We start from the raw sequence: 24,693 nt of genomic DNA on the forward strand, positions 1-24,693 counted from the left end.
ATTTGACAACAAGCAGCATTTCGAATCATGTTGGAGTAGATTTTCATCTTCACTGCCTGGGCAGTGATCTAGTGGAACAGATTGCTCACCTTTTATAGAAACCACCTCGTTTTCATTCCACGATGTCAGTTTGCCACCCAGGCAGTGAAAATGAAAATCCCATATCTTCTTTAATGCAAGGGGGTTAGTTCAGTTGACTAGATGCCTAGCAGGTGGATCAGATTAATGCCAACATCACAGGACTTGAACCCTGTTCCAGCTGACATGAGGAGGAAAGTGCAAGGGACCCAGGTTCAATTTTGGCCATGGGTGACTGTGTGGAGTTTGCACGTTCTCCCTGTGTCTCCCTGTGCATGGGTTTCCTCTGAGTGCTCTGGATTCCTCCCACAGTCGAAAGAGTTGCAGGTTCGGTGGATTGCCCATGGTAAATGCGTAGGGTTATGGGAATAGAGGGGAGGGGAGGGCCTGGGCAGCGGAAAGTTGGTGCAGACTCAATGGACTGAATGGCCTCTTTCTGCACTGTAAAGATTCTATGCTTCTAAAAATTCACATTTTTCCTCAGTAATTGGACCTGAGTTGTGAAGGTTTTGTTTCCTGATTTCACACTCCTGCTTTTATGACTGTTGACATTTACATGATCAATGGCACCATGATGTGAAATAAAAACGGTAGCAGTTTCAGAGTAATGAGATTATAAATTGAAACAGTTAATTGTTTGAAAACTATTAATCTTTTATTGCCTATACTTTATTCACCTCCATAAAGGAAATCTTATATTTATTTGTCAATTCACGAATAATTACTTCAGATTCACTACCTGCCAATTTACATTTCCCCATACCTCCTCTAAACTACTCACTGCCCTTGACACAAATTACCCCCACTGGAAATCTTTTCCCGTATTGGATGAATTAGGGAGATTCAAGAAGTGGTTCAAGAAGATGGCTTATCATCACTTTCTTGAGGATGATTAGAGATGGGCAGTAGATGCTGGCCTATAGCCAGCAATGTCTAAATTAAAATCAAATGTTGTTGGAGTGGTTCGCTCTGGGCCCTTTCAGTCATTTCTTGGTTAATAGTGAAGACAAAATTATTTTACAGCCTTGGCTGTTCTCTTTCCTTGTAGTCTTCTTTAATATCGGAGCCACCTATTGATCTGCTTTCGCAGGAGCTGTTACCTCAAGCTGCCATGGTCAGTCAGCCTGCACCAATGACACAGGTTAGAAAATAAATACTTTTTATTTTAAATTGCATGAATATATTCTCTTCAGTTTCCATAAAATGTTGTTTATAATCTTCAATTTGTGACTCTGGAGGCCCTGTACCTATGCCCAGCTGTGCAGGGCTGTGTCTGTCCTCCAACTTCCAGTGAAAACTGTTCTCACCTGCTTCTGCCTCTCTTAACTGCTCATGTTGTCACCACCTAGTGCCAGCCATCCTATCTATCTTCATGCGGGTACCCTCCAAGATGACCATATCTGAGCTGGGACAGGGCTCACTTGTAGCTTATGACAGTGCTTGGTCTGCGGATTCTTCTGGCAGCACTTGCCCCAGTTCAAACACAGAAACTTGTCATTCCCCCTCCCATGTCAGAACCTGTAGGAGACTCGAGAAGAAATCACGAGAACTAGCCTTGGAAAATAGGGGATTTTCACAGTAACTTCATTGCAGTGTGAATGTAAGCCTACTTGTGATTAATAAATAAACTTTACTTTTAAAAGCCTCTACAGTTCAGAGGCCTACCAAAGCAGCTGAGTCTTTGGCATGTTGTCAGACAGGGTGGAATGAACTGGACCCCCTTTCATCTGTGCATTGCATTATCTCTTCACCAGGGATGCCTATCTCATCTTCTCCGAATGGCTGGTGGTTAGCTACTCTGGCAATCGCCATGACACAAAGTGTAGGTTGAGCACTTCTGCTCAGGCCTTTGTCCTTTCTCAAGCATTATGTGTCTCTTTCTCCTGAAAAGGCAAAAGAAAAGAGTTAAGGTGTTGCTGATCTCCATGACAAACGCTATTAGCTCATTGACACAAGAAGCTGCATGTTTCACTGCTGACCGGTCCTCAACAGCACTATGGCCTGAGCATTGCTGAAGGATCAGTAAGTAGACTGGACACACACTCCTGCCATGTTCAGGAGCAACATTCAGCCTCAGGCTCCTCAGCTGGTGTGTCTTCTGGAGGTTGAATACCGAGAGGCCTGTCATGAGTGTCTTGCACTGCAGTCACTTTGTCTGAGGGAAGAAGATCATTGAACCTTTTCCTGCACTGGCCGCAATTTATCGTTTCCATTGCTGTGCATGTTCTAAAGATATAAAGGCACCAGTCATTCAAGGGATTGGGTAAACACGTTGTGGATTTGTTTATTTAGACCAGGCAGATGGAAATATTTATACAGAGGTTATAAAGCTTGAAGACGCATCAGCAGCAGAATTGTGCCTGTGAGTTTCTATTCAAAAGCAAAAGTGAAACTAAAACTGGGTAGTGTGACACATTTCCTTTCTAGTGATGTCATGCTGCAATCCCGTGAAAACATATTACAACAACTATATTTCATCTGCTCACCTTCTCAGAAAACTCCATTCATGTCTGTTTGGTTTGGGAGGGTGGCCTTCTCCTCTGAAAAAAGGACTTCCTTCCTCTCCCTTACTGTGTCTGCAAAGCACAGCTATGAATGCCAGCCATCTACCTCTCTTCTAGAATCTCTGGTGCCCTTGTGCTTGTGTCTTTGGAATTAAATGGCAGTCAGATAATGACATAAATGGGACCTGCATTTGCTCAGTCCAACCTCCATTCCCAGCTTCATAGCTACTCACTGGCCACCCAAACCAACTTCTAACCAACAGTCACCTCTGTCAAATCAGGGACTGTGATTATATCCCGCCTCCACCGCACCTCCTGAAGTGTCAGATCAGGACTCAGAAATGGCCCTGAAGTTGGTTTCTTGACTCTGAAAGGAAAGTCCAGCCCCATTTCTTGTTGTTGTCTTTAAATAACTCTCCAGTGGTAGAAAATGGTAGTTAAGTATGAATATTTCCAAACCAAAGTTCTGGTTTAAATAGACGGCCGACCCATTACTATATTTAGATTGAGAATTACACTTAGACATGACTGTCCACATGAAATGTATCTAATTTAAAGTTGAACATCTTTAAAAAATTGATATTTTTCTACATACCAGTTCCCAGCACAGTTGGACATGATTCAATCTCTCAAGGACCAGCTTGAGCAACGCACACGCATTCTTCAAGCAAACATCACATGGCAGCAAGAAGAACTACACAAAATCCAGGAGCAACTGTGCATGGTGGATGACTCAAATTTACAGGTGAGAAGGTACAACGAGTGCCTGCAACATATTGGCAAATGAAGATGGGATGGATCAGTGTTTAATTTTATGTCCCAAAATATATTCGGCCCATTCCTACTTCAAGATCCATTTTGTGTCCACATCTGGAAAACAAAGTAAACTAATATTAACAGCTACTTGAACAACAGAACAGAATTGTTTCCCTACAAAGTGTGTAGGAACTTTCCCAGGTGCCTCGCCATCCTGTTTCTGTTGAAAATATAGAAGACTGAAAAAACTACTGACAAGAACTCCAAACAAAATATCGGAATGTATTTCCCTGAATTTCTGAGAGTTGGTCCTTGAAACATCTTACTGCAGGAATACAGGTTTATTGCTGTGACCTCAGATAAACAGGTGTTGTTGTAAAGATCAGACACCATAAAATGTGGTGTATTGAAAGCAATCCAGAAGTCACACTCAGGCTTTTACAATAAATCACCAGCAAACACCAGCCAGGCCTTACGTTTTAAGGATTATAAAACCATGTTTGAAGGTGAAAACTGTGATGTACTGTTCCTGGGAACAAAATTGGCAAGTCATTGACCGATCAGATGAGATAACTGTAACTCATCTTGTCACGGTGTAGGAAAAATTAGACAGTAAGGTTGAAACACACTCAAAACATTTATACCATTGGGATTGCTACCTTTGAGGCCAATAAGTTTTAGACCTGGTTCAGTGTTGGCTCTCCTGCCTCTGATAAAGAAAGTGTTAGGTTCAAGCCCCACCTCAGGACTTGAGCACATGATCAAGGTTGTGTCATAATCATCTCATTCATGGTTCATACCAATATTTTAGAGGTAATTTTTAATTTTGGGAAGGTTAAATTTGTAATGGTAAGGTAATTAAAATGCCGGATTTTAGAAAATGCCAGAACAGCTCGAATAATGGCAGTTTAAATGGTACCGTGTGTACTTATGAGGTCAGAGGGTATGCAGGTGGCCTTCTTTTAATGGGGGGATTGCAGTTTGTGAAGAGTTGTGCGGACTTTATTAGGAATTTAAATTATTCATGCAGACTTCAGGGTCAAAAGTTTTGATTTTGAAGCTACATGTTAATTAATCTAAAAATCTATTGGAATCTCAACTAACTTTTGCTGCCATACAGATAATTAAGGGTGGAGACTTGGTTGGAAGATTTTGCAAAGGGTATTTGGGATTGGAGCTAAAAACACCCACATTGGTGTGAACCCTGAGTTCAATGTGCAGAGAAAGAAAGAGCTTGCTAAGGGCTGAAAAACAACTGGAGATCATAAGCAAAAAGGCTTCTCAGAAATCGCAAGTAGGCAATAGTATAAACTGTGCTACTTAATGTGTATAAGCTTGTCTCCGAAGCATATTAATTAACCTTTTGGACTCTAGACAAAAAAACAGCATTGAACATTTGTAGAACTTTCTAGGGCTAAAGAACTTCTGTTTGATCAATAGTTTTGATCAATGAAATTAAAGGAGACGTCTGGAAATGTGAAGAAAATAATAGTATTGGAAGAGCTTAAAAACGGTATTCAAATAGCTATTACGTTACACCTGGATGACCATGTGATTTCTAAAATAAGGGAAGCTGTTGTTTTGCTGATGGGTGTGATATATCACACAGGCACCTAGATGGCAGTAGATCATCTTTTTCAAATCCACACAAGGTTGGAGAAATAAAGATAAACTGAATGGTGGTCAGCTAAACCCTAATCATAGTAGAGAAGATAGTGATAATTAAAAGGCAGATGCTCCTCAAAGTAGCCATAAAAACAGTGTAGAGGATAAGGATGAGTTGAAAAGACCAACATGTCTTCATTGTCATAAAATTGGGCAGTAGAAAGCCAACTGTTGGAAGTTTAAAACTAAACCAGTGGGTACCAACAGCATAGATTGCACAAGTGAAGAGGTTGTGCTCAAAGAATCTTAGCCAGCCAGCAACAGTGATGCACGAGGCACCAAATCAAGCCTTACCAGCACAAGGAGATGGCAAGTGAGGCAGGAGGCTACCTTGAAGACCCCAGGTAAGTGAAGTTAGTGAGAATGTGAGGGAACTGCGAGGGGGTGGGAGGTGAGGGGAAGAGTATGAGGGTGCGGGGAGGCTGGGGGGAGGGGACTGTGCGAAGGGGTTTAGCCAGGGTTGCAGACTTGCAGGGAGGGAGAGTGTGTAAGGTCCGGGTTGCATTTTGGAGGGAAGGAGAGTTCATGAGTTTGTGAGGGGGGAATGGGCAGGAGAAGAGTAGAGTCAGTGTTGTTTGAAATTCAGAATCACAGCTTTATAGTTAAAAGACGAATCCAATTTTTGCACAGCTTGAATTAATGTGGGATTGACTGCGCAAATGCCTGCTCATTAAGAAAATTCATTAAAATCAAGATCAGTTTCTTTAGCAATATGAAGCAAAACTATCAATGTGACTGTTAAGAATGCAGAAAATTGAAGGCAAAGCAAGAGGATGAAACTACGCAAAAAGACAGTTTGTCATTTTGCATTAAAAAGTTTAAAGTATTGAACAATGCACAAACTGCACATTCATCCTCATCCACCAAAAGTGTGAGTGAATTATCTGATGACTTAGACTTGCTGATTCCTGGAGATCCACATTGCCTGAAAAAGCTGAACAAGAAGTGGCAATGGAACTACAAGATATTGCTGATCCTTCTGTGGAAGTGAAGGAAGAAACCTATCCTGAAGATATTGCCTTATGGCCAAAATCTGTTCCACTGCGAATGCTAGAATATTTTGTACTAAGTAAACCAGAAAATATAGTAATGTGGAAAATCTGAGAAAAGAGTTTGATGTTGGAGGCTGAAAGCAGGTTAGAAGTTTTTGTAAATCCCATTTTCTGAGGGTAAAGAGAAATGGGATGATGGAAATTAGAAATTGGTTGATTTTGTTCGGAAACCTCTGAGGCAGACTACTGTTATGTTTGCAAATTATTCCCTGACCCTAGTAAAGGGAACCAAGTATTCGTGGATGGATACTCTAATGGAGGGGCATAAATGAAGGTGAGCGTGAGACCCCACAAAGTGTAAATACACCTCTGTTGCCTATCCCTATTGCCCTTGAGAGGGTGGTGGTGAGCTGCCTGCTTAAACCTCTGCAGTCCATATGGTGTAGGTACACCCTCAATGCTGTTAGGGAGGGTATTCCAATATTTTAATTCAGTGGCTGTGAAGGAATGGCGATGTGGTCCCAAATCAAGATGGTGTGGAGGGGAACTTGGTGGTGGTGTTCCTATGCATCTGCTGCCCTTATCCTAGGTGGTAGAGGACGCAGATTTGGAAGATGCTGTCAAAGGAGCCTTAGTGAATTGCTAAAACAAAAGCAAAATACTGCGGATGTTGGAATCTGAAACAAACACAGAAAATGCTGGAAAATCTCAGCAGGTCTGATAGCTTCTCTGGGGAAAGAATAGAGCCAATGTTTCGAGTCTAGATGACCTTTCGTTAGAGCTGTGACGAAGCTGAGCTCTGACAAAAGGTCGTCTAGATTTGAAACATTGGCTTTATTCTCTCCCTACAAATGCTGTCGGACCTGCTGAGATTTTCCAGCATTTTCTCTTAGTGAATTGCTGCAGTGCATCTTGCAGATGCTGCACACTTCTGCTACTGTGTCGGTGGTGGAGGGAATGAATGTTTAAGGTGATGGATGGGGTGCCAATCAAGCGGGCTGCTTTGTCCCAAATGGTGTTGAGTTTCTGGAGTGTTGTTGGAACTGCACTCGTGCAAGTGGAGAGTATTCCATCATACCCCTTACTTTGTCAAGTGATAATATTAGATTCATGTAATATATGGTGCTTTTCACCGGGTGGCACTGTGTCTAATTTAATGTTATGTTACTGCAGTTCCTGATTCTAATCATTAGATGGTAGCACACACGAACCCAGCAGGTTTCATTTGCCGAGTGAGGGGATTTCTCTGTTCACTGTTTTATGAAATTATAAACCAGTTTGAAAATAAAACAGGTTTCTAATTCTGTTACACATGGTACAACAAGGGAGAAATGTTCAACTCGAGAGGCTAGAATTTTATCCAACAAACAGAATTGAATTGAAAGATTTAAATGTCACCAACATGATTGAAAATCTTTTTTAAAGCTTGCTTTTCTCCCTTTCAGTTATTGCTGCAACAGCCAACGCCTATCAGCCTGAGTCCATTACAGTATCAGGAATCACAACAGCAAAAGCAGCAACAAATGGACCTTGTGGTGCAAGACCAGGATCTTCCCAGTAAACAGTTCCAGGTACCAACAGGAGCAACATAATAGAACCAAGTATATTCACTAAATCATTGGCTTTTTAACACAAAAACTTAACATGCTGGAAATACAAAGCAGATGCATCATCGTGGAAGACTCTTCCTTAGGAATGGGAAAGTGGAAGTGATAAATTAAGGCTGAACAGTAAACTAAAACTGTAAACCCCAAATGCATTTATGATTGTAATACATATGGGCCATGTCATATAGGGACTTCATATGAGGAGAAAAGCTAAAGGCAAAGATGTTTGGAACGATGACTATGTGTATTATAAGATATCATTGGGTGGAATTTAAGGAGGGTGGCAGGGGGCCTGATGTCCCCCAACAAAATCTCCAGGCAGTCCACAGGAATGAAGTTTCTTGCCACTAGTGTTCCCAGCTCCATGGGGGACATTTAAATCCAGGGCTTCCCTGAGAAGCCCTACCCCTGACACAGTGACAATGAAGGAACGGCAATATCGTTCCAAGTCAGGACTGTGTGTGGCCTGGAAGGGAACTTGCAGGTGGGGTTCCCATGCATCTGCTGCACTTGTCTTACCAGATAGTAGAGGCTGCAGGTTTGGAATGTGCTGTTGAAGAAGACTTGGTGAGTTGCTGCACTGTAGCTTGTATATGGTACACACTGCTGCTATTGTGCGTCGGTGGTGGAGTAAGTAAATGTTTAAGTGGTAGATGGGCTGTTGATCAGCACATTGCTTTGTCCAGGATGGGGTAAATCTGTTCTCAGAGAGGGGACACTGATGAGATGTGGCAGAGGGTGTGGAGAAAAAGGCTGGAATGCGCTGCCTGGGAGCATGGTAGAGGCGGGTTGCCTCACATTCTTTAAAAAGCATCTGGATGAGCACTTGGCATTCAGGCCTATGGGCCAAATGCTGGCAGATGGGATTAGGTGGGAGTTCAGATGTTTCTAATGTGCAGACTCGATGGGCCGAAGGACCTTTTCTGCACTGTATAATTCTATGTTTCTTAGCGGACCTGCTCCTCTTCTTGATACTGGGTCCCTCGATCAGGTACTGAGTGCCTTTGAACGGGTGAATCACCCTCTTCCCCACTAGGCTACCAGCAATCAGGTTTGCTTGTCTGTCTCCCTGCATGGCGAGTCCCCCCTCCCGCAACAGCGAGATGAGACCCTTCAGTGGACGTGAATTTCTTCAAGCCTTCCCACTCCAGAATTTATCAGGGAAGAAGCGGCAGGTGCCCCACCCAGCACCCTCATGCCCGATCAAACAGCACCCCCGCTTCCAAAATCATCCACAGGGGATGCCCTTGGCCTCCCTTTAAACAGAATATATCATGAAGGGTTCATTGTACAGCTTCTAAGTTTTCCACATGCTCAGGCAAAGGGTAACCCGCATAAGAAAAAAGGAGAGTATTCAGTGTGTTACCCTATCTGTGCTGGTCAGGTCATTGAACTTCCTGTGGCGGTGATTCATAGTTATGGGGATGAAAGAGTTGCGATTCGGAGCTCTTGCCTCCTCTCTCCATGTGGAATGATTGAGTCATCCTCCCAATGCAGACCCAGAGATCTCTCTCCTCTGGTTGATTAACTCGAGGAGAGTTTGACAGTCTCGTTGAAATTTACTCCTCCTTGGAGTGCCCTTAACCCTTTTGTTTCTGTAGTCTATGCCAAACCTTTCATTGGAAAACATTCTTAAAAAGTTGGGCAAGATGTCAGGAGCCATCCTGTGGAGTTAGCTTATAGTGAATTTCTCAATTGACCTGTTTGTCACTCAGCTAGCCTGCTGCTGCAATCTCTGGCCAGACTCTGCCTTTTAACTTTTCACACCCACTGAACGTTACTACCAAATTATGTGGGGCTTGAGCAGGAGTTCCTCCAGTGGAATTTGCTGCCACATGGGCTGGTTGAGGTGAATAGCATTGATGGATTTATGGGAAGGCTAGATAAGTGCATGAGGGAGAAACAAACAGAGTGATGTACAAATGAAGAAAGCTGAGAGGAGATTTGCCTGGAATATGAACACTAGACTTGCTGGGCCAAATAGCCTGTTTCTATGCTATAAGATAAGATGTTGGGTGGGATTCTTTGGCAGCACTCACCCCAAAACCAGAGAATCCTGCCCAAGGTCAATGGATCTTTGCACGGTTCATCCCCCATCATGGGTGGGATGGGAGAATCCCCCCCTGTTATTCTATATAATGCAAACACAATCTTCTGGTAGATTCAGTTTTCTTGGCATTTCCAGGTGCAAACATGGCACAATGCACCTGATGGAATTTTGAGAGATGCATGTTTAAGTCCACAGTAGTGATATATTTCCCATTAAACACAAGAGTTTTATGTGCTAAACAGAATATTTGACTTTGGTTTTCTTGCTCAGCAAGACTGTTATTTTTTTAATGTTTTTATAGAATGCTAAAATGATACGTGCTGGACAGGTTGTACAGACTTCCCTGCCCAATCTATCCTCTGGAGGCCTGGCACTACATTTCAGCAGTCCGATGATGTTCTCCCAAGCCCCAACCATGACCCTCCAGAGTGATGGCACCATCGGTCATTCAGGTTCTAACTTCAGTCATGACAGGCAACTAAGGTAATAGTAACATTATTTCATAAATTGCAATCGATGCATGTAGTTAATAATAAACTTTTGGAAGTGACTTATTATGCATATGTGTCACCTATCAGAAAATCATTCTTTTAATGAGTGTCTTTCTGGGATTTGGATGACAGCGAATTGGCACACTTCCCTCTTATTTCTGGAACTAAAGTTCCAATCATAAACCTCTCTGGTTTCAAATTGATTTCCAGTGGTCAAGGTTTTTGTGCACAAAACAGACCAAAATTCCAGAGCAAGTTGCCAAGCTCAGTGAATATAAGGCCGACTTTGAAAATAAAAAAAACTTTCACTCATGCATCAGAAGTGAATTTTTTGATAGCATGGTGCTAGGGGAGAGAAGAGGGTGTTTTACTTTGTATCTAGTTGCTCTATATCTCATCTGGTAATTTTTTTTGTTTATTTATTAGTGTCACAAGTAGGCCTGCATTAACACTGCAATGAAGTTACTGTGAAAGTCCCCTAGTCGCCACACTCCAGTGCCTGCTCAGGTACACTGAGGGCGAATTTAGCATGGCCAATATACCTAACATGCACATCTTTTAGACTGTGGGAGGAAACCAGAGCACCCGGAGGAAACCCATGCAGACCCGGGGAGAATGTGCAGACTCCGCACAGACAGTGACCCAAGCCGGGAATCGAACCACTGTGTCACCATGCCGCCCTAAAATGAAAATGTCAGGAGTGGGATGATTGATGCTGATATGTTTGCTGGCTAAAAATAAAGAACCATATATTCCCTTGTATTTTAACAATTATCACATACTTAAAAAGGGAAAATTTGAATTGAGTTTAATATTTGGGAATAAAAGAGCAGTGGGACAGGACTTCTGTTCACCCCCCGACCACCATTGAAACCTGGTGGTTTCCAGGCATGATCTCTGTAGCCCAAAAGGGAGCCCACCAGTGAAAGGGAGAGAAATCCCTTACATCAAGGGTTCTGCCACAGCTTCCAGTTGAAGGAACTTAAACAGGAAGAAGAACCCTAAAGAAGGAAGCTGCTTCAACCATTGCAAGTCTTGGCACAAAGACCCCTTGTGTCCAACAGAAGAAATCAAGGCATTTATCACCACTACCCTGTGTCTGGCGAGGTTTTCTTGAAACAGTTCTTGGGGGAACAATGATAACAGAGGTAGAGAGTAGGTCTTTTGCTTACATGCTTTTGCTGGCATACATGGAGAGGGCAAGGAAGGGGCAATCAGTCCTAGCACTGGCAAGAAACCTGCACTATTGCCCTGGGTGCAAGATATAGACTGTAGACATGCGATCATCAAGGCTCCCACAGGCCAGCTGGTGGCCTTCATTAACTGGAAAGGATTCCATTCCATCAAAATGTGTCCACTGACAGCGGATCCAGCAAGTGCGTGTTCATTATCCTTGGGTCAGCCACACCACCTACATATTCAGAAACTCCTAGTTAATTCCAAAAATGATTGAAGGTAGTTAGCTCAAATTTTATTCTGCAATCCTTGGTACAGGTTAACTTCTTTATTGCAGGTTCAGTTTTCAGCATGCACATTTATCTGTTTTAAAGAAAAAGTTTTAAGGAGAATTCTCATTAAGGAAAAACTACAAGAAAAATCCCAGGGAGCAGCTTATTGTCATTTGAATGCCACGATAAGATTTTTGTTGTAATATCTACCACCTGTCCATTATCGCTATGAAATATGGAACAAGTTATTTTTAGCAATGGAAATTAAATCTGATTTGTTGCCATATGCTGTGGTGTACAGGAGATGTTACTGTTTTCAGTGGCAGTTGTCATAGCAGAATTCAGCAGGCCACTTCTCTTGCAGGGTGATCATTAGTTCTGCTGATTTTCATCAATGAAAGCATTGACTGCAGCTAACAATGCTGAACTCAAACATGTTCACAATGCATAAATCTTTTATCTTAACCTCTTGACTCAAAGGCAAAAGTGCTACCGCTGAAGCTAGTTTCCACAAGTATAGAGAGATTCAGAGATTCCTATCGAAACATTCACTGCCCCAATTAGCAGATTGGTAGCAGTAAAATTGGAAAGCTAAAACACCTGCCACAAGCACCCTTCACTAGAAAAAAGCATGCAAAAATAAGCTGAAAGCAAGATTTGGAAAGCTGCCATTACAGTTGCAAGCTAAATGCGTTCATAATCAAAAGCTAGGCCCTGGATGCCTACGTTATGTGAACAGTTACAAATCAGGCTATTTCTGGATTAAAATCCAAGAACAAGAACCTACATTGTTCTGTTGTTACCTCAGCTGCATTAATATATTGATATGAAAGACCCTAAGAGCTTTTTGATCAAGATTTGCAAATGTCGGGAGATGTAGATTGTGTATGCAATTTCCATCCATACACCTGGTAGGTATTTTATGGGGCATAACCAATGTGAAAATCCCCGCTATGGCCTACAGTACTGCAACATAGTGCTTTATGATCCTTAAAAATGTAACTGCTGTCCAAATGGGTCTTAACTCCAGCCTCGGACATATCACAGTTAGCTTCGGTAGGCCAATCTCATAAAACGAATCAACAGATGTCTCTATACCCAAAGGAAATACCTTACAATAGGATGCATTGATGGATGGGTACTCAGGACATATTGTAAGGTTTTTAATCACCACTCAACTGATCCAATGGAATTGAGATAGGCACCTTATTCAAACTAGAAAGAAAGCACATTCTTAGAAAGTACATTGTGCAAATGTAAGATATTTACTCATTATTTTCACTTTCCTTTTAAGGATGCTACTTAGTCAACCCATTCAACCAATGATGCCTATTACATGCCATGCTAGACAACCCACAGAATTCGGTGCTATTGGACAACAAGCTAAGTATGTCAAAACTACATAAATGATTCAAATGCCGTAGCTCTCATCATTGTAAAATTGTCTGCATTATAGCTCTCAACGTTCATATGTGACTATGTGATTTGGATTCAAGATCATTTTCTAACCCATAAAGCATAGCAGGGGTGAACTCTGATTTTTATAGCAATTTCTAATTTCATTTTGAATGAAAACATACAACATTTTAAATATGAGCAGAAGTAGACTGTTCAGCCCCTCGAGCCTACTCTGCCATTCAATAAGATCGTGGCTGATCTGTTTGAGTTTCAAGTTCCACATTCCCATCTACCCCCAATAACATTTGATTCTCTTGCCTAATAAGAATCTATCTACCCATTCCTTAAAAATATTCAATGACCCCGTTTCCATCACCTTCCTGAGGCAGAGAGTTGCAAAGCTGTGCAACCCTCAGGGAAAAAAATTCTCCTCATCTCTGTCCTAAAAGGACAACCCCTAATGGTGCCCTCTAGTTTTGAACTTGCCCACAAGAGGAAGCATCTTTTCCAAGTCCACCTTGTCAACACCATTCAGAATCTTATATACTTCAATCAGGTCACCCCTCACTCTTCTAAACTCCAGTGGAAACAAACCCAGCCCTAACAACCCACTCATTTCAGGTATCAATCTAATAAACCTCTTCTGAACCACCTCCAACACATTTACATCCTTCCTTAAATAAGGAGACCAAAACTGCACGATGTATTCGAGATGTGGTCTCAACAATGCACTGTATAAGCGAAGCATTGTATCCTTACTTTTATGTTCAATTCCTCTCATAATAAAGGATAGCATTCCATTAGTCTTCTAATATATTTGCAGTTCATGCATGCTAACTTTTTGTGACACACGCATTCTGCTTTTGTTCCCTGTTTAAGTAATACGCTTTTTATTCTTCCTGCCAAAGTGAACAATTTCACATTTTCCCACATTATACTCCATATGCCAGATTTTTGCCCACTCATTCTATCTATATCCATCTGCAAACTCTTCATGTCTTTTTCATAACATACTTTCCTATATATCTTTGTGTCATCTGCAAATTTAGCTACCATTCTCCTCTCATCTAAGCTATTGATGTAAATTGTGAAAAGTTGTGGCCCAAGCAGTCAAAGACTCATTTATGCATACTCTGTTTTCTGCCAGCCTGCCAATCTTTTAACCATGCTAATATGTTACCCCCTACACCTTGATCTTTAATTTTCCACAATATCGATGTGGTATCTTATCAAATGCCTTCTGGAAATTCAAGTACAGGATATCTACAGGCTCCCCCGAACGGTGGCACAGTGGTTAGCACTGTTGTCTCACAGCGTCAGGGACTTGGGTTCGATTCCCAGCTTGGGTCACTGTCTGTGTGGAGTCTGCACATCCTCTAGGTTTCCTCCAGGTGCTCTGGTTTCCTCCCACAGTCCGAAATACGTGCTGGTTAAGTGCATTGGCCATGCTAAATTCTCCCTCTAAACAAGTGCTGGTGTGTGGCGACTTGGGGATTTTCACAGTATCTTCATTGCAGTATCAATGTAAGCCTACTTGTGACATTAATAAATAAACGTTTTTTTAAACTTTATCCACAGCACATGTTACTCCCTCAAAGAACTTTTATAAATTAATTAAACATGATTTCCCCTTCATAAATCCATATGGATTCTTCCCAATTGCCTTACATTTTTCTGAGTGTCCAGCTATAACCTCTTTAATGATCAATTCTAACACTTTCTCTATGACAGACATCAAGCTAACTGGTATATAGTTTCCTGTTTTTTGCTTCCCTTTTTGGACAGAGAAGTTATATTTGCTACTTTTCAGTCATAGGATCATAGAATCCCTACAGTGCAGAAGGAGGCCATTCAGCCCATTGAGCCTGCGCCAACAACAATCCCACCCAGGCCCTATCCTAGTAACCCTACGTATTTAGCTTGCTAATCCCCCTAACACTAAGGGCCAATTTAGCATGGCCAATCCACCTACCCTGCACATGTTTGGACTGTGGGAAGAAACCAGAGCACCCAGGGGAAACCCACGCAGACAAGGGGGGAATGTGCAAACTCCTCACAGTCGCCTGAAGCCAGAATTGAACCTGGGTGCTTGACACTGTGAGGCAGCAGTGCTAACCACTGTGCCGCCCTTCTAGCCATCTTCTTCTCATACTTTAATCTCTTGCTGCTGATTAACCTTGTAGTCATTCTTTGCCCTTCTTTATACTCTGACTAATCATCTGACCTGCCACTCATCTTTGCACAGTCATATGTTTTTCTTTTATAAGTTTGATTAAGGCAGGGCGGCACGGTGACACAGTGGTTAGTTATACAATAGCAGGACCTGCAGGTGTAACTGAATATCGTGATTCTTGCATAGCCTCTCAAGTACACTTCTCTAGCCTTCTCAAAGTCAGACTGACTAAAGCTTACATGAAATTGGGGTAGATACAAATTATTGAATTACTTTGTTTAACAATTAGCATGATGTGGAGATGCCGGCGTTGGACTGGGGTAAACACAGTAAGAAGTTTAACAACACCAGGTTAAAGTCCAACAGGTTTATTTGGTAGCAAAAGCCACACAAGCTTTCGAGGCTCTAAGCCCCTTCTTCAGGTGAGTGGGAATTCTGTTCACAAACAGAACTTATAAAGTCACAGACTCAATTTACATGAATAATGGTTGGAATGCGAATACTTACAACTAATCCAGTCTTTAAGAAACAAAACAATGGGAGTGGAGAGAGCATCAAGACAGGCTATCTGTAACCCCCACAGTTGCGTGGACCTGCAGAGTTTCACTGGCTGTCTTGTCTGGAGACAATACACATCTTTTTAGCCTGTCTTGATGCTCTCTCCACTCCCATTGTTTTGTTTCTTAAAGACTGGATTAGTTGTAAGTATTCGCATTCCAACCATTATTCATGTAAATTGAGTCTGTGTCTTTATAAGTTCTGTTTGTGAACAGAATTCCCACTCACCTGAAGAAGGGGCTTAGAGCCTCGAAAGCTTGTGTGGCTTTTGCTACCAAATAAACCTGTTGGACTTTAACCTGGTGTTGTTAAACTTCTTACTAACAATTAGCAAGCAGACATGCAAGGTATCCACCTGGAAAATATGTCCTTTTTAAAAGGCATAATTTCCATCTATCCTTACAACAGCAAAAAACTGTATGACTGGGCTAACTCACATAAAATGTACTGCAGATACTGTAAATCTGAAATAGGAAGAGAAAATACTGCAATTACTCAACAAATCAGGTAGCGTGAGGAGAGAAACAGTTAACATTGAAAAAGCTTTGACAAAGGACCATCTGGACTTGAAACGTCAGGTCTTTCCTCTCCTTATAGATGCTGCCAGACCTGCTGAGATTTTCCAGCATTTTCTCTTTTGGTTTCAGATTCCAGGATCCGCTGTAATTTGCTTTTATCCAGTTAATATTGAAGGTGTGTGACCTTTTGTGAGAACTGGAAATTGTTATAGAGGCAGGAAAAGAGGGGAAGGGGAGGAGAAAAGAACAAATTGGAAGGTGTGTGATAGAATGGAAAACAGGAGTGATTTAAATGACAAAAGGGATGAGAGTGCAAGAACAAAAGGGATTGATAATGGGACAAGAGGCAAAAGATGAGTCGAGAGGAGCTGTAAATGATAATAGAATAATTACCAAAATCAGTTGACTGAAAACCCAGAGGCAGTGGGTGTTATCTCATGGCTAAGTAACACTATTGTTTGGTCGAGCTGTTCATTGATCTTGAAACTAAGTTTAGATTGTGGTCAGCAACTTTTGCCTTGAGAGTAAGACTGACCTGGACCTCTGACTGCCTTTGTTGGCAGATCTGACTAACTTTGGACATAGGTTTCTGCTTGCTTTTATTCTGCAGTTAGACAGGAAATTGGAAAGTTGAATTCTGACCCTGTGGCTGACCAGTAGAGTTGTCTATTACCTTGCTTGTTCCCCCTCCCCCATTCCCAGCCAAGATAGCCAATTGTAGAAATTAACTCCTGCTGTTTTCTAAATTAATAAAGCTACACTAACACGATAGTGTATATTTAACTTTGATCTCCACTGCAAAGCTAGTGACAGTAAATTAACCATCTACTTTAAACCCTTTCCTTTGAAATTGAATGGCATTTAGTTATGTAGTTATTAACTGCTAACAAATATGTTTAAAGTGGGTTATTTGGGCAATTTTGATGATATTGACACAATATTTAATTGCATAAATGTTTCTCAACAGGTACTTACAAGGACAACAACTGTCCCAAAATTTGGCACCAGAGCCAGTTAGAAATAGCGTACCAATGTTATCCAATGCAGTGCTTATGGGTCAAATAATAACAACGCCAGGATTTCCTATATCGCATCCATCTCTGTCCCAGCAAACTATGCAACTTCAGCAGCAGCCACAACACTACTTGCAGGTAACTTCTTACTGATGGACATAGCAGTTATAACCAACCAAAATGTGTTGGTGTTTAAATGGCTGATGACTATTTGGTGTGATTTTATCATATTGTCGTCTTGCTTGTGGTAAGTGTGCATGGCTCTTTTTGCTGGACACATATTATTGCTCAAATCAGAAAACAATGAATTCATGTCTCATTCCAGGATTTCAGCATTCAGCTTAGGTTGTTGCTTCAGTGCGCTGCTGTGTCGGAGCCATCTTTCAGATAAGATGTCAAACAAGGCTCCATTCTCCCGTTCAGATAGCTGTAAAAAAAATCTTATGTTACACCCTGGATGATTTTCCTTTCCATTGACTAGAACATAATTGGTTTTCATTCTCTTCCCTATACTTTTGTAAAGATTATTAAGTTGTGATTTGGTATTGTTTTATGAAGTGATTGCGTGTGGGGGTTTTAAAGTGTGGTCAGGGTAAAGTGTGGTTAAGGGGAGCAGGAGTAGGCTATCGCCCCTTGAGTCTGTTCCACCGTTCAGTGATCATCAGCTTCAACTTCATTTTCCCACCATATTCCTTGTTTGTTATCTTCACACTTTTTTTTCCTTTGGAAATTGTTATTCCGCTTTCTTCTTTCATCTGATGTGGGCATCTCTGGCAGAACCTGCACTTGTTGCCCATCCCTAATTTCCGTTGAGCTGAGTGGCTTGCTGGGACATTTTAGAAGGCAGTTCAGAGTCAACCATGTCGCTGTTGCTATGTAGCCTGACGGGGCAAGGACAGTTTCCTTCCCTATAGAAACATTAATGATCCAAGATGGGTGTTTCCAATAATCTGTACCAGGTGGGTGTTTACAATAATCAATGACAGTAGGATTTGAACCCATGTCCCCAGAGAATTAGCCTGGGCCTCTGGATTACTAGTCCAGTGACATGACCACTGTACTACCATCTCCTCCTCCTCCACCCCACATGCTGCCCACCTCTCCAGTGGGTGTAGTGAGTAAATTGGAAGGATTAGCAGGATGATTATCGATTATTGGCCTGTTGTGTTGACCACATCTGGAACGCAGATTGAGGTAGAGCCCCCAGGTGGTGTGGGACATGACCAGGGCACTGCCCCATGGCACTCTGGCATGGCATCATGGCAACCTGGCAATGCCAAGGGTGGGCCCCCTGGAGAGCCCATTGGTGGGGGGGAGGGGGGTCCCCTTGGGTTCCCCTTATGTGTCGGGGTGGGGGGAGGTGGGGCTGATGTTTCATTGAATATAATCCCAACATTGCTGAAGGAGGCCATTCAACCTATTGAGTCTGCACCGACTCTCCGATAGAGCATCTTACCTAGGCCCACCCCATCCCTGTAACTCCATGCATTTACCCTGCTAATTCCCCTAATTTACACATCTTGGGGAACTAAAGGGCAATTTACCGTGGCTAATCCACCTAACCTGCACATCTTTGGACTGTGAAAAGAAACCGGTGCACCCGGAGGAAATCCATGCAGACATGGGGAGAATGTGCAAACTCCACACAGACAATCACCCAAGGCCAAAATCAAACCCGGGTCTCAGGCGCTGTGACGCAGCAGTGGTAACCACTGTGCCACCATGCCATCCTTTGTTAGTGGTGATGGAGGGTTGCACCAGCACAATGGTGAGGGGGACCTGGAGCCTGTGGAGGGAAGTTGGGCCAGAGTCAGTGATGGGGAAGGGGCAGCAGTGCCAGTGATGGGAAGGGGGCAGCAGTGCTAATGATGAAGAGGGGGGATGGTGTCAGTGATGAGGAGGGGGTTGGTGCCAGTGATGGGGGGAATGTTGCCAGTGATTAGCTGGGGGGGGGTGCATGTTTAGGCTCTGCTCCTCCAGCCGGCTGTGTGATCCTCGCCAGAATTTTGAAATTGCGCAGAATGCTGTTAAATCGGGCATGAAAAGGCATCTGTGAAGTCTCACACAGATTTTCTCACCTGATCCAGCACTCTGTACAATTTTGGGAAACGGTATCACCCGGTAGCCCACCGTGAGAGGAAGGCAGGCAGGTGAACACAAGGGCACCCCAAAATGGAGGCACTCCTGGCCACATTCTAAAAATCAAATCCGGGCCAAGGTGAGGGAAACCCTCCACATGGTGGCTTGTGGCCATGGCTATGGCCTTCCCATCCCAATAGCTCCATACCGGGATACTTCAAGGGAAGTACCAGTCGTTACCTGAACTGTCACCAGGAGGCTGCCTCCATTTACCTGCTGAGCTCCAGCCCCATCGACAGGCCTGTGCATCATCAGGAGATGTGACAGAGGTGAAGATAGGTAGTCTTAGTGTTGGAGCCATTACATGGTCAAAACCTCACCTTGGTCATATCTGACACCATGTAGACAATCGGTTTCAGCCTCAGCTTTGCCAGGGAGAGGAATAGACTCAATAACTGCAAAATAGAGTTTGTTGGTAGAACTGAAGACAATGGGCAGAATTTCATAGTTGAAGCATTGGAACGATCCACGGCGTGGCCATTTTCATTAATGAACTTAGTCTATGGCCAGGATTTTCCCCAATATTGGCAAAGGCTGATGTCGGGCAGGAGGCGCCACTGACAGCAATGGCGGTGCTTTCCACCAGATAGTGCAGCACTTTGGAAAAAAATACTTCGTCATGGGTTCCACAACATATCACGGGCGGGGTGGCCTCTGATTTGCCTGGGCAGTACCCGGGCATGACTCATTCCTCCCGAACTCCCCTGGGAAATCTGCTGACCAGCTGCATGCCTTCGGAGACCAGTCATGATTCACACCGTTCTGCCATCACGCTGTTATGGATAGTTTTTCTGACGGGGGTGGGTGCGGGCATGCTTTTAGTGTAGGGGCCTGATAATCATATGTTAATTTATTATACTGATGTTCCTGATGCTGAACATTGGGGAAGGCACCCTGCCACTGAGAGGGAAAGGGGTCAATGAAGTAATGCGTTTACGTCAATATAAAACATAACTTTACAGTTCTCATTATATTTTCTGCTCCCGCCACCGAACCCACCTGACAAGAATGAGAACAGAAAATCCTGCCTGGAGTTTTTAGTCTTTGAACTAATTAACTCCTGCAGTTTGTTATAGGTAGACTAAATTTAATATTTACCTCGGCCTTTTGGCTAAGATCAAGTGTAGTATGGATAGGATGCTGCGCTTGGTTGAGGTCATTAGGTTACATTTAAGCTTCATTTGAAGCAATTTTTAAAAGCGGCATCTCGGCCTTTTGGCTAAGATGCAAATGAGATCAAGCCTTGGAGGAGGAGGACCTGCACCTACTCCAATCAGCTTGGCTCATGTAGATCAGGCCCAAGACAGAAGTGGAGGCCCTGTCTTGTCAGCTTGGATCGGAAATGTCTCAACTTGTTGAGACTCCGAATTGGACTTGATTTGATTGAATTGGAATTTAAAAAAATTTTTTTTAAATAAATAAAAAATTTACCTGTAACACCAGTTTAAGTTTATTTATTAGTATCACAAGTAGGCTTACATTAACACTGCAATGAAGTTACTGTGAAAATCCCCTAGTTGCCACACTCTGGCGCCTGTTCAGTTACATTGAGGGAGAATTTATCACAGTCAATGCACCTAACCAGCACGTCTTTCAGACTGAGAGGGGAAACCGGAGCACCCGGAGGAAACCCACGCAATCATGGGGAGAACGTGCAGACTCTGCACAGACAGTGATCCAAGCAGGGAATTGAACCCAGGTCCCTGGCGCTGTGAGGCTGCAGTGCCACCATGCCGCTCCACACATATTGAAGACAAAAGTATTATCTTGTTCCCTTTCTGCACCAAATTTCCACTCTCACCAAATTCCCTACATTTATACTTTGTGATGCACTGAATTTATGAGTAAGAATCCCAGTCCAACGCCGGCATCTCCACATCCTGAATTTATGACCCAGTGATTTTATACTGATCACAAGACTTTTGTATATAGTTATAAAATGTGTCAACTCCATATTCAGTAAATGCAATCAGTTCAAGAATGTTTTCATTTTTCCAGCAGGCACAAGCATCTAGTTCTTTGCAAGCTGAACAACCAGAGCTGCTCCTCCTCCCTCCTTCGTATCCACAGCAACAGGACATTCTGGGATACCACCAACAATCTCAGCAGAGATCACATGTACAGCGCCTCTCTGAATCATAAATGTTTACCTCACCCGGTAGCCTTTCAGTGATGAAGAAAGATAGACTATAAAACCTTTTGTAAAAGCAATATTCACCATTTTGGTTTAATGATTGGCAATTAATGTGCTACACTTTTACTATTTCCGTAGCATGGTACGAATGAGATGTATTAAAATATAAAGCTTCACAAAATTTATTGTAAAATATTTTAATTATATGTATGTTTATTGGAAATGGAAAAAGAATAGCACATTGAAAGCTTCAATTTGGCATTATGAACATAATGGTTTTTTGACTATTCTCATCTCATTTTTAAATTTTGATTTTGAATATGAGAAGGCCACATCTACTGCTACTTATTTGATTGAAACAGCAGCAACATTATGAATGTTTTAAAATGATTTATTGAGTTTGTTATCTAACTCATTAGCATGATCTGAGTATAAATAGTTCAAAGGTTTTTTTTCATACATAATGGCAGTAATTTTCTAACATTATACAGCTGGAGATTTGCCCGTCAGCACCATATTTCTACAATTCTGGTACCCTTTATGTGATTTTCCAGCCATTAATTAAAATGGTCGGAAAGCCATGGGCATTGTGTTGCAGGACTTTGTGTGTGCACTTTTCCCCATCAAAAGTATAAAGTCAGGAAATTGCCCCTTATATGTACAGATATAACTAGCTGGCCTCTGATTCCTTTTACCCTTTCTGAATTTGCTGTTATCAATCTACAGCAGGCAAATAAACTTGCATGACTACAGAAATAGGGACTGACTGAATTGCTCTACTGGGAGACGACATGAGCTCAATGGGATGAATGGCCTCCTACTGTGCCGTTACGACTCTATAAGACAGCATAAGAGGATTCAAGCCTGATGAGTAACTCAGAAAGATGCACTTGGCTTTTTGCACAAACATCCCTTTAATGTTTGCAATGTAACCTTGTTCCTATTCAGTACTCAACATATCTTTTACGATTCCCTGTGCTAAATTGCAAAATTGGCACATTTCTGACAACCTAACAGCTGGTGTGCTATTAGGCCCCTTCAAGGACACACACTTTCACCAAATGTTTCCAGCCCCTTTGAAAGTTCTTCATTTCACCTTTAATAGAACAATCATTAATGGAAAAGGATCAGTTCTGCAACACTGGACATTTAAAAGAAATCTGTTTACTTTGTTGTATGATTTTCAGAGACATGCACTTTTTCTGATTTGTACGTTTTATTAAGGTTGCATTTATTACATAAAAATCTCAAAATAAAAAGAGAGGGAGGAACTGTCTATCATACAGATACTGTAATATATGAGTTATTTCTGTATAAATAATTCTTTGCAACAAAAGTGGATTTTAGTCTAATTTTGTATAAAATGCATCAATCCATTTCATATTTGTTTTTTGTCAGTGACCATTTTGTAATAAATAGTAGAAATCATTGAAATACATCCAACAGTGTAAGTTGTATACCTTCATGCTTCTGTTTTTCACAGCGTCCTGCAATTTCCAGCGTGTTTGGGCTCAAGGTTCACAGGCAGTCGGGGCTCAAAGCAGAAATGCAGCCCAAACTATTGTGGAATTCTGGGAGTGAGTTATGCATACAATTACAATGGCCCTGAATTTGTGGTTGTAACAATGACGGAAATGTCATTGTTCACCATCATTACCGTATAAAACTGATTGCAACTTAAGTGTTCTGATGTGCATGGTTAAACGTGCAAATCCTGAAGTTGCTGTCAGTGATATCTTGTTTCAATTCCAGTCTCTTTAGGTGCAATCAGCACACGAGTGTCTTTTGATGTGAACTGCAGCATTCTTGCTGTAAAAACCATTAAGAATTAAGCCTTGTTGACTGAGAGAGGTGTAACTGAGTTTTTAATGGTGTTACTAAATCATAATTACTATTGAACAACCACTGGGTCTGAAAAGCTAATTTTATAAGTCTGGAGTGGCATTTCCCTATTTCGTAATAAAAATTACACAGATGTTAAAATAATAAAAACGTTATTTTATGTTTTAAAGGTCTGTTTATGAGATTTCAGCTATCATGCAAACTCGTGTATGTCCTGATCTTTAATTTGCTTTTTGTAAAATCATTGAAAGCAAATGATAATCAGTGCTTTTTACTTCCTGGTTTGCAGTCTGTGAGAATTTCTCAATCTGATTGATTACCCAGGCTGCTTGAAGACTTCATTGTACCTGACACCACAGATCCCCTATACTATAGGGCCTATAGGTCTTATTAAAATTAAATCCATGTAAATAGAGCAAAATTACAGTACCGAGTCTGCTTGTGGGCTTTGAGGTCAATCTTCAGAATTGCATAATCTGGGCCACAGGATCAAATATCATCTTTTAAAGAGCATCTGTCATTCCCTACCATTGTTCATTTATGCCCGTTCCTGATCTTTGAAAGAGCTTTCCAGCAAATCTTTCCTTTTGAAGTATTTACCCAATTCTTCTTTGAAAGTTATTATTGAGCCTTAGCCAATCAGAGTTGATGTGCTGACCAATCAACACCCTTTTGTCCTCCAGTATAAATTGTTGTGATGGTCTGAAATTTGGCATTCCTGCATTTGTCCTGGTGAGTTCAAGAAAAAAAAGTTCAGCAACATGTCTCTCTTTTCAGCAATATTCAAGGTGAGAAATAAGCCCAAACTATAAATCTAAAGCTGAAGCTTGATACTGAAGCACAGAGTAACATCATCCCACTTAGATTACACCAGAAGATATTTCCTGAAGATTTGAAAGAAAATTATAATCCAAAGAAAGATGCTCTGAAACCAAGCAACACAATGCTGACAGCATATGCTGGAACTGAGATTCAACAGCTAAGGATGATCTAAATCAGAGGCATATATAGAGGAAAAGACTTTAACTGCATATTCTATGATATCACGTCTGCACTGGCAGAGGAAACATTTTAAGCAAGCTTGATGCAAAAGTGTTTATTGGAAAGTGTCTACTGGCACATGACAAGGAATTTTCACTGTTGACAACATTCAAAACACTCTGGATGGAATAAATTCCTTCTCCTATCTTTTGGCCTTAATGAACCAGTATGTGTTGCAGCAGGAAGTAAATGAGACATAAAGGCACTGTTGGCATAGCTAATGATATTCAGATCCACAATGTAGATGAAAAAGATCGTGACTATTATCTATTTGAAGCTATGACGA

The 24,693-nt window shown here is 41.8% G+C and overlaps 1 protein-coding gene across 1 annotated transcript in view; it reads left to right on the forward strand.

Moving 5' to 3' along the window:
* LOC144499675 (neuronal PAS domain-containing protein 2-like) overlaps positions 1-22,955 on the forward strand; it is a 103,568-nt gene extending 80,613 nt beyond the window's left edge. The window contains 7 exon segments of the mRNA XM_078221943.1: positions 1,127-1,219; positions 3,181-3,327; positions 7,441-7,566; positions 9,954-10,135; positions 12,886-12,978; positions 17,206-17,389; positions 21,389-22,955. Coding sequence (XP_078078069.1) covers positions 1,127-1,219; positions 3,181-3,327; positions 7,441-7,566; positions 9,954-10,135; positions 12,886-12,978; positions 17,206-17,389; positions 21,389-21,532 — 969 coding nt within the window. The 3' untranslated portion in view covers positions 21,533-22,955.
* The last annotated feature ends 1,738 nt before the right edge of the window (positions 22,956-24,693 follow it).

Source organism: Mustelus asterias, chromosome 10, assembly GCF_964213995.1.
Source record: "Mustelus asterias chromosome 10, sMusAst1.hap1.1, whole genome shotgun sequence".
Classification (NCBI taxonomy): domain Eukaryota; kingdom Metazoa; phylum Chordata; class Chondrichthyes; order Carcharhiniformes; family Triakidae; genus Mustelus; species Mustelus asterias.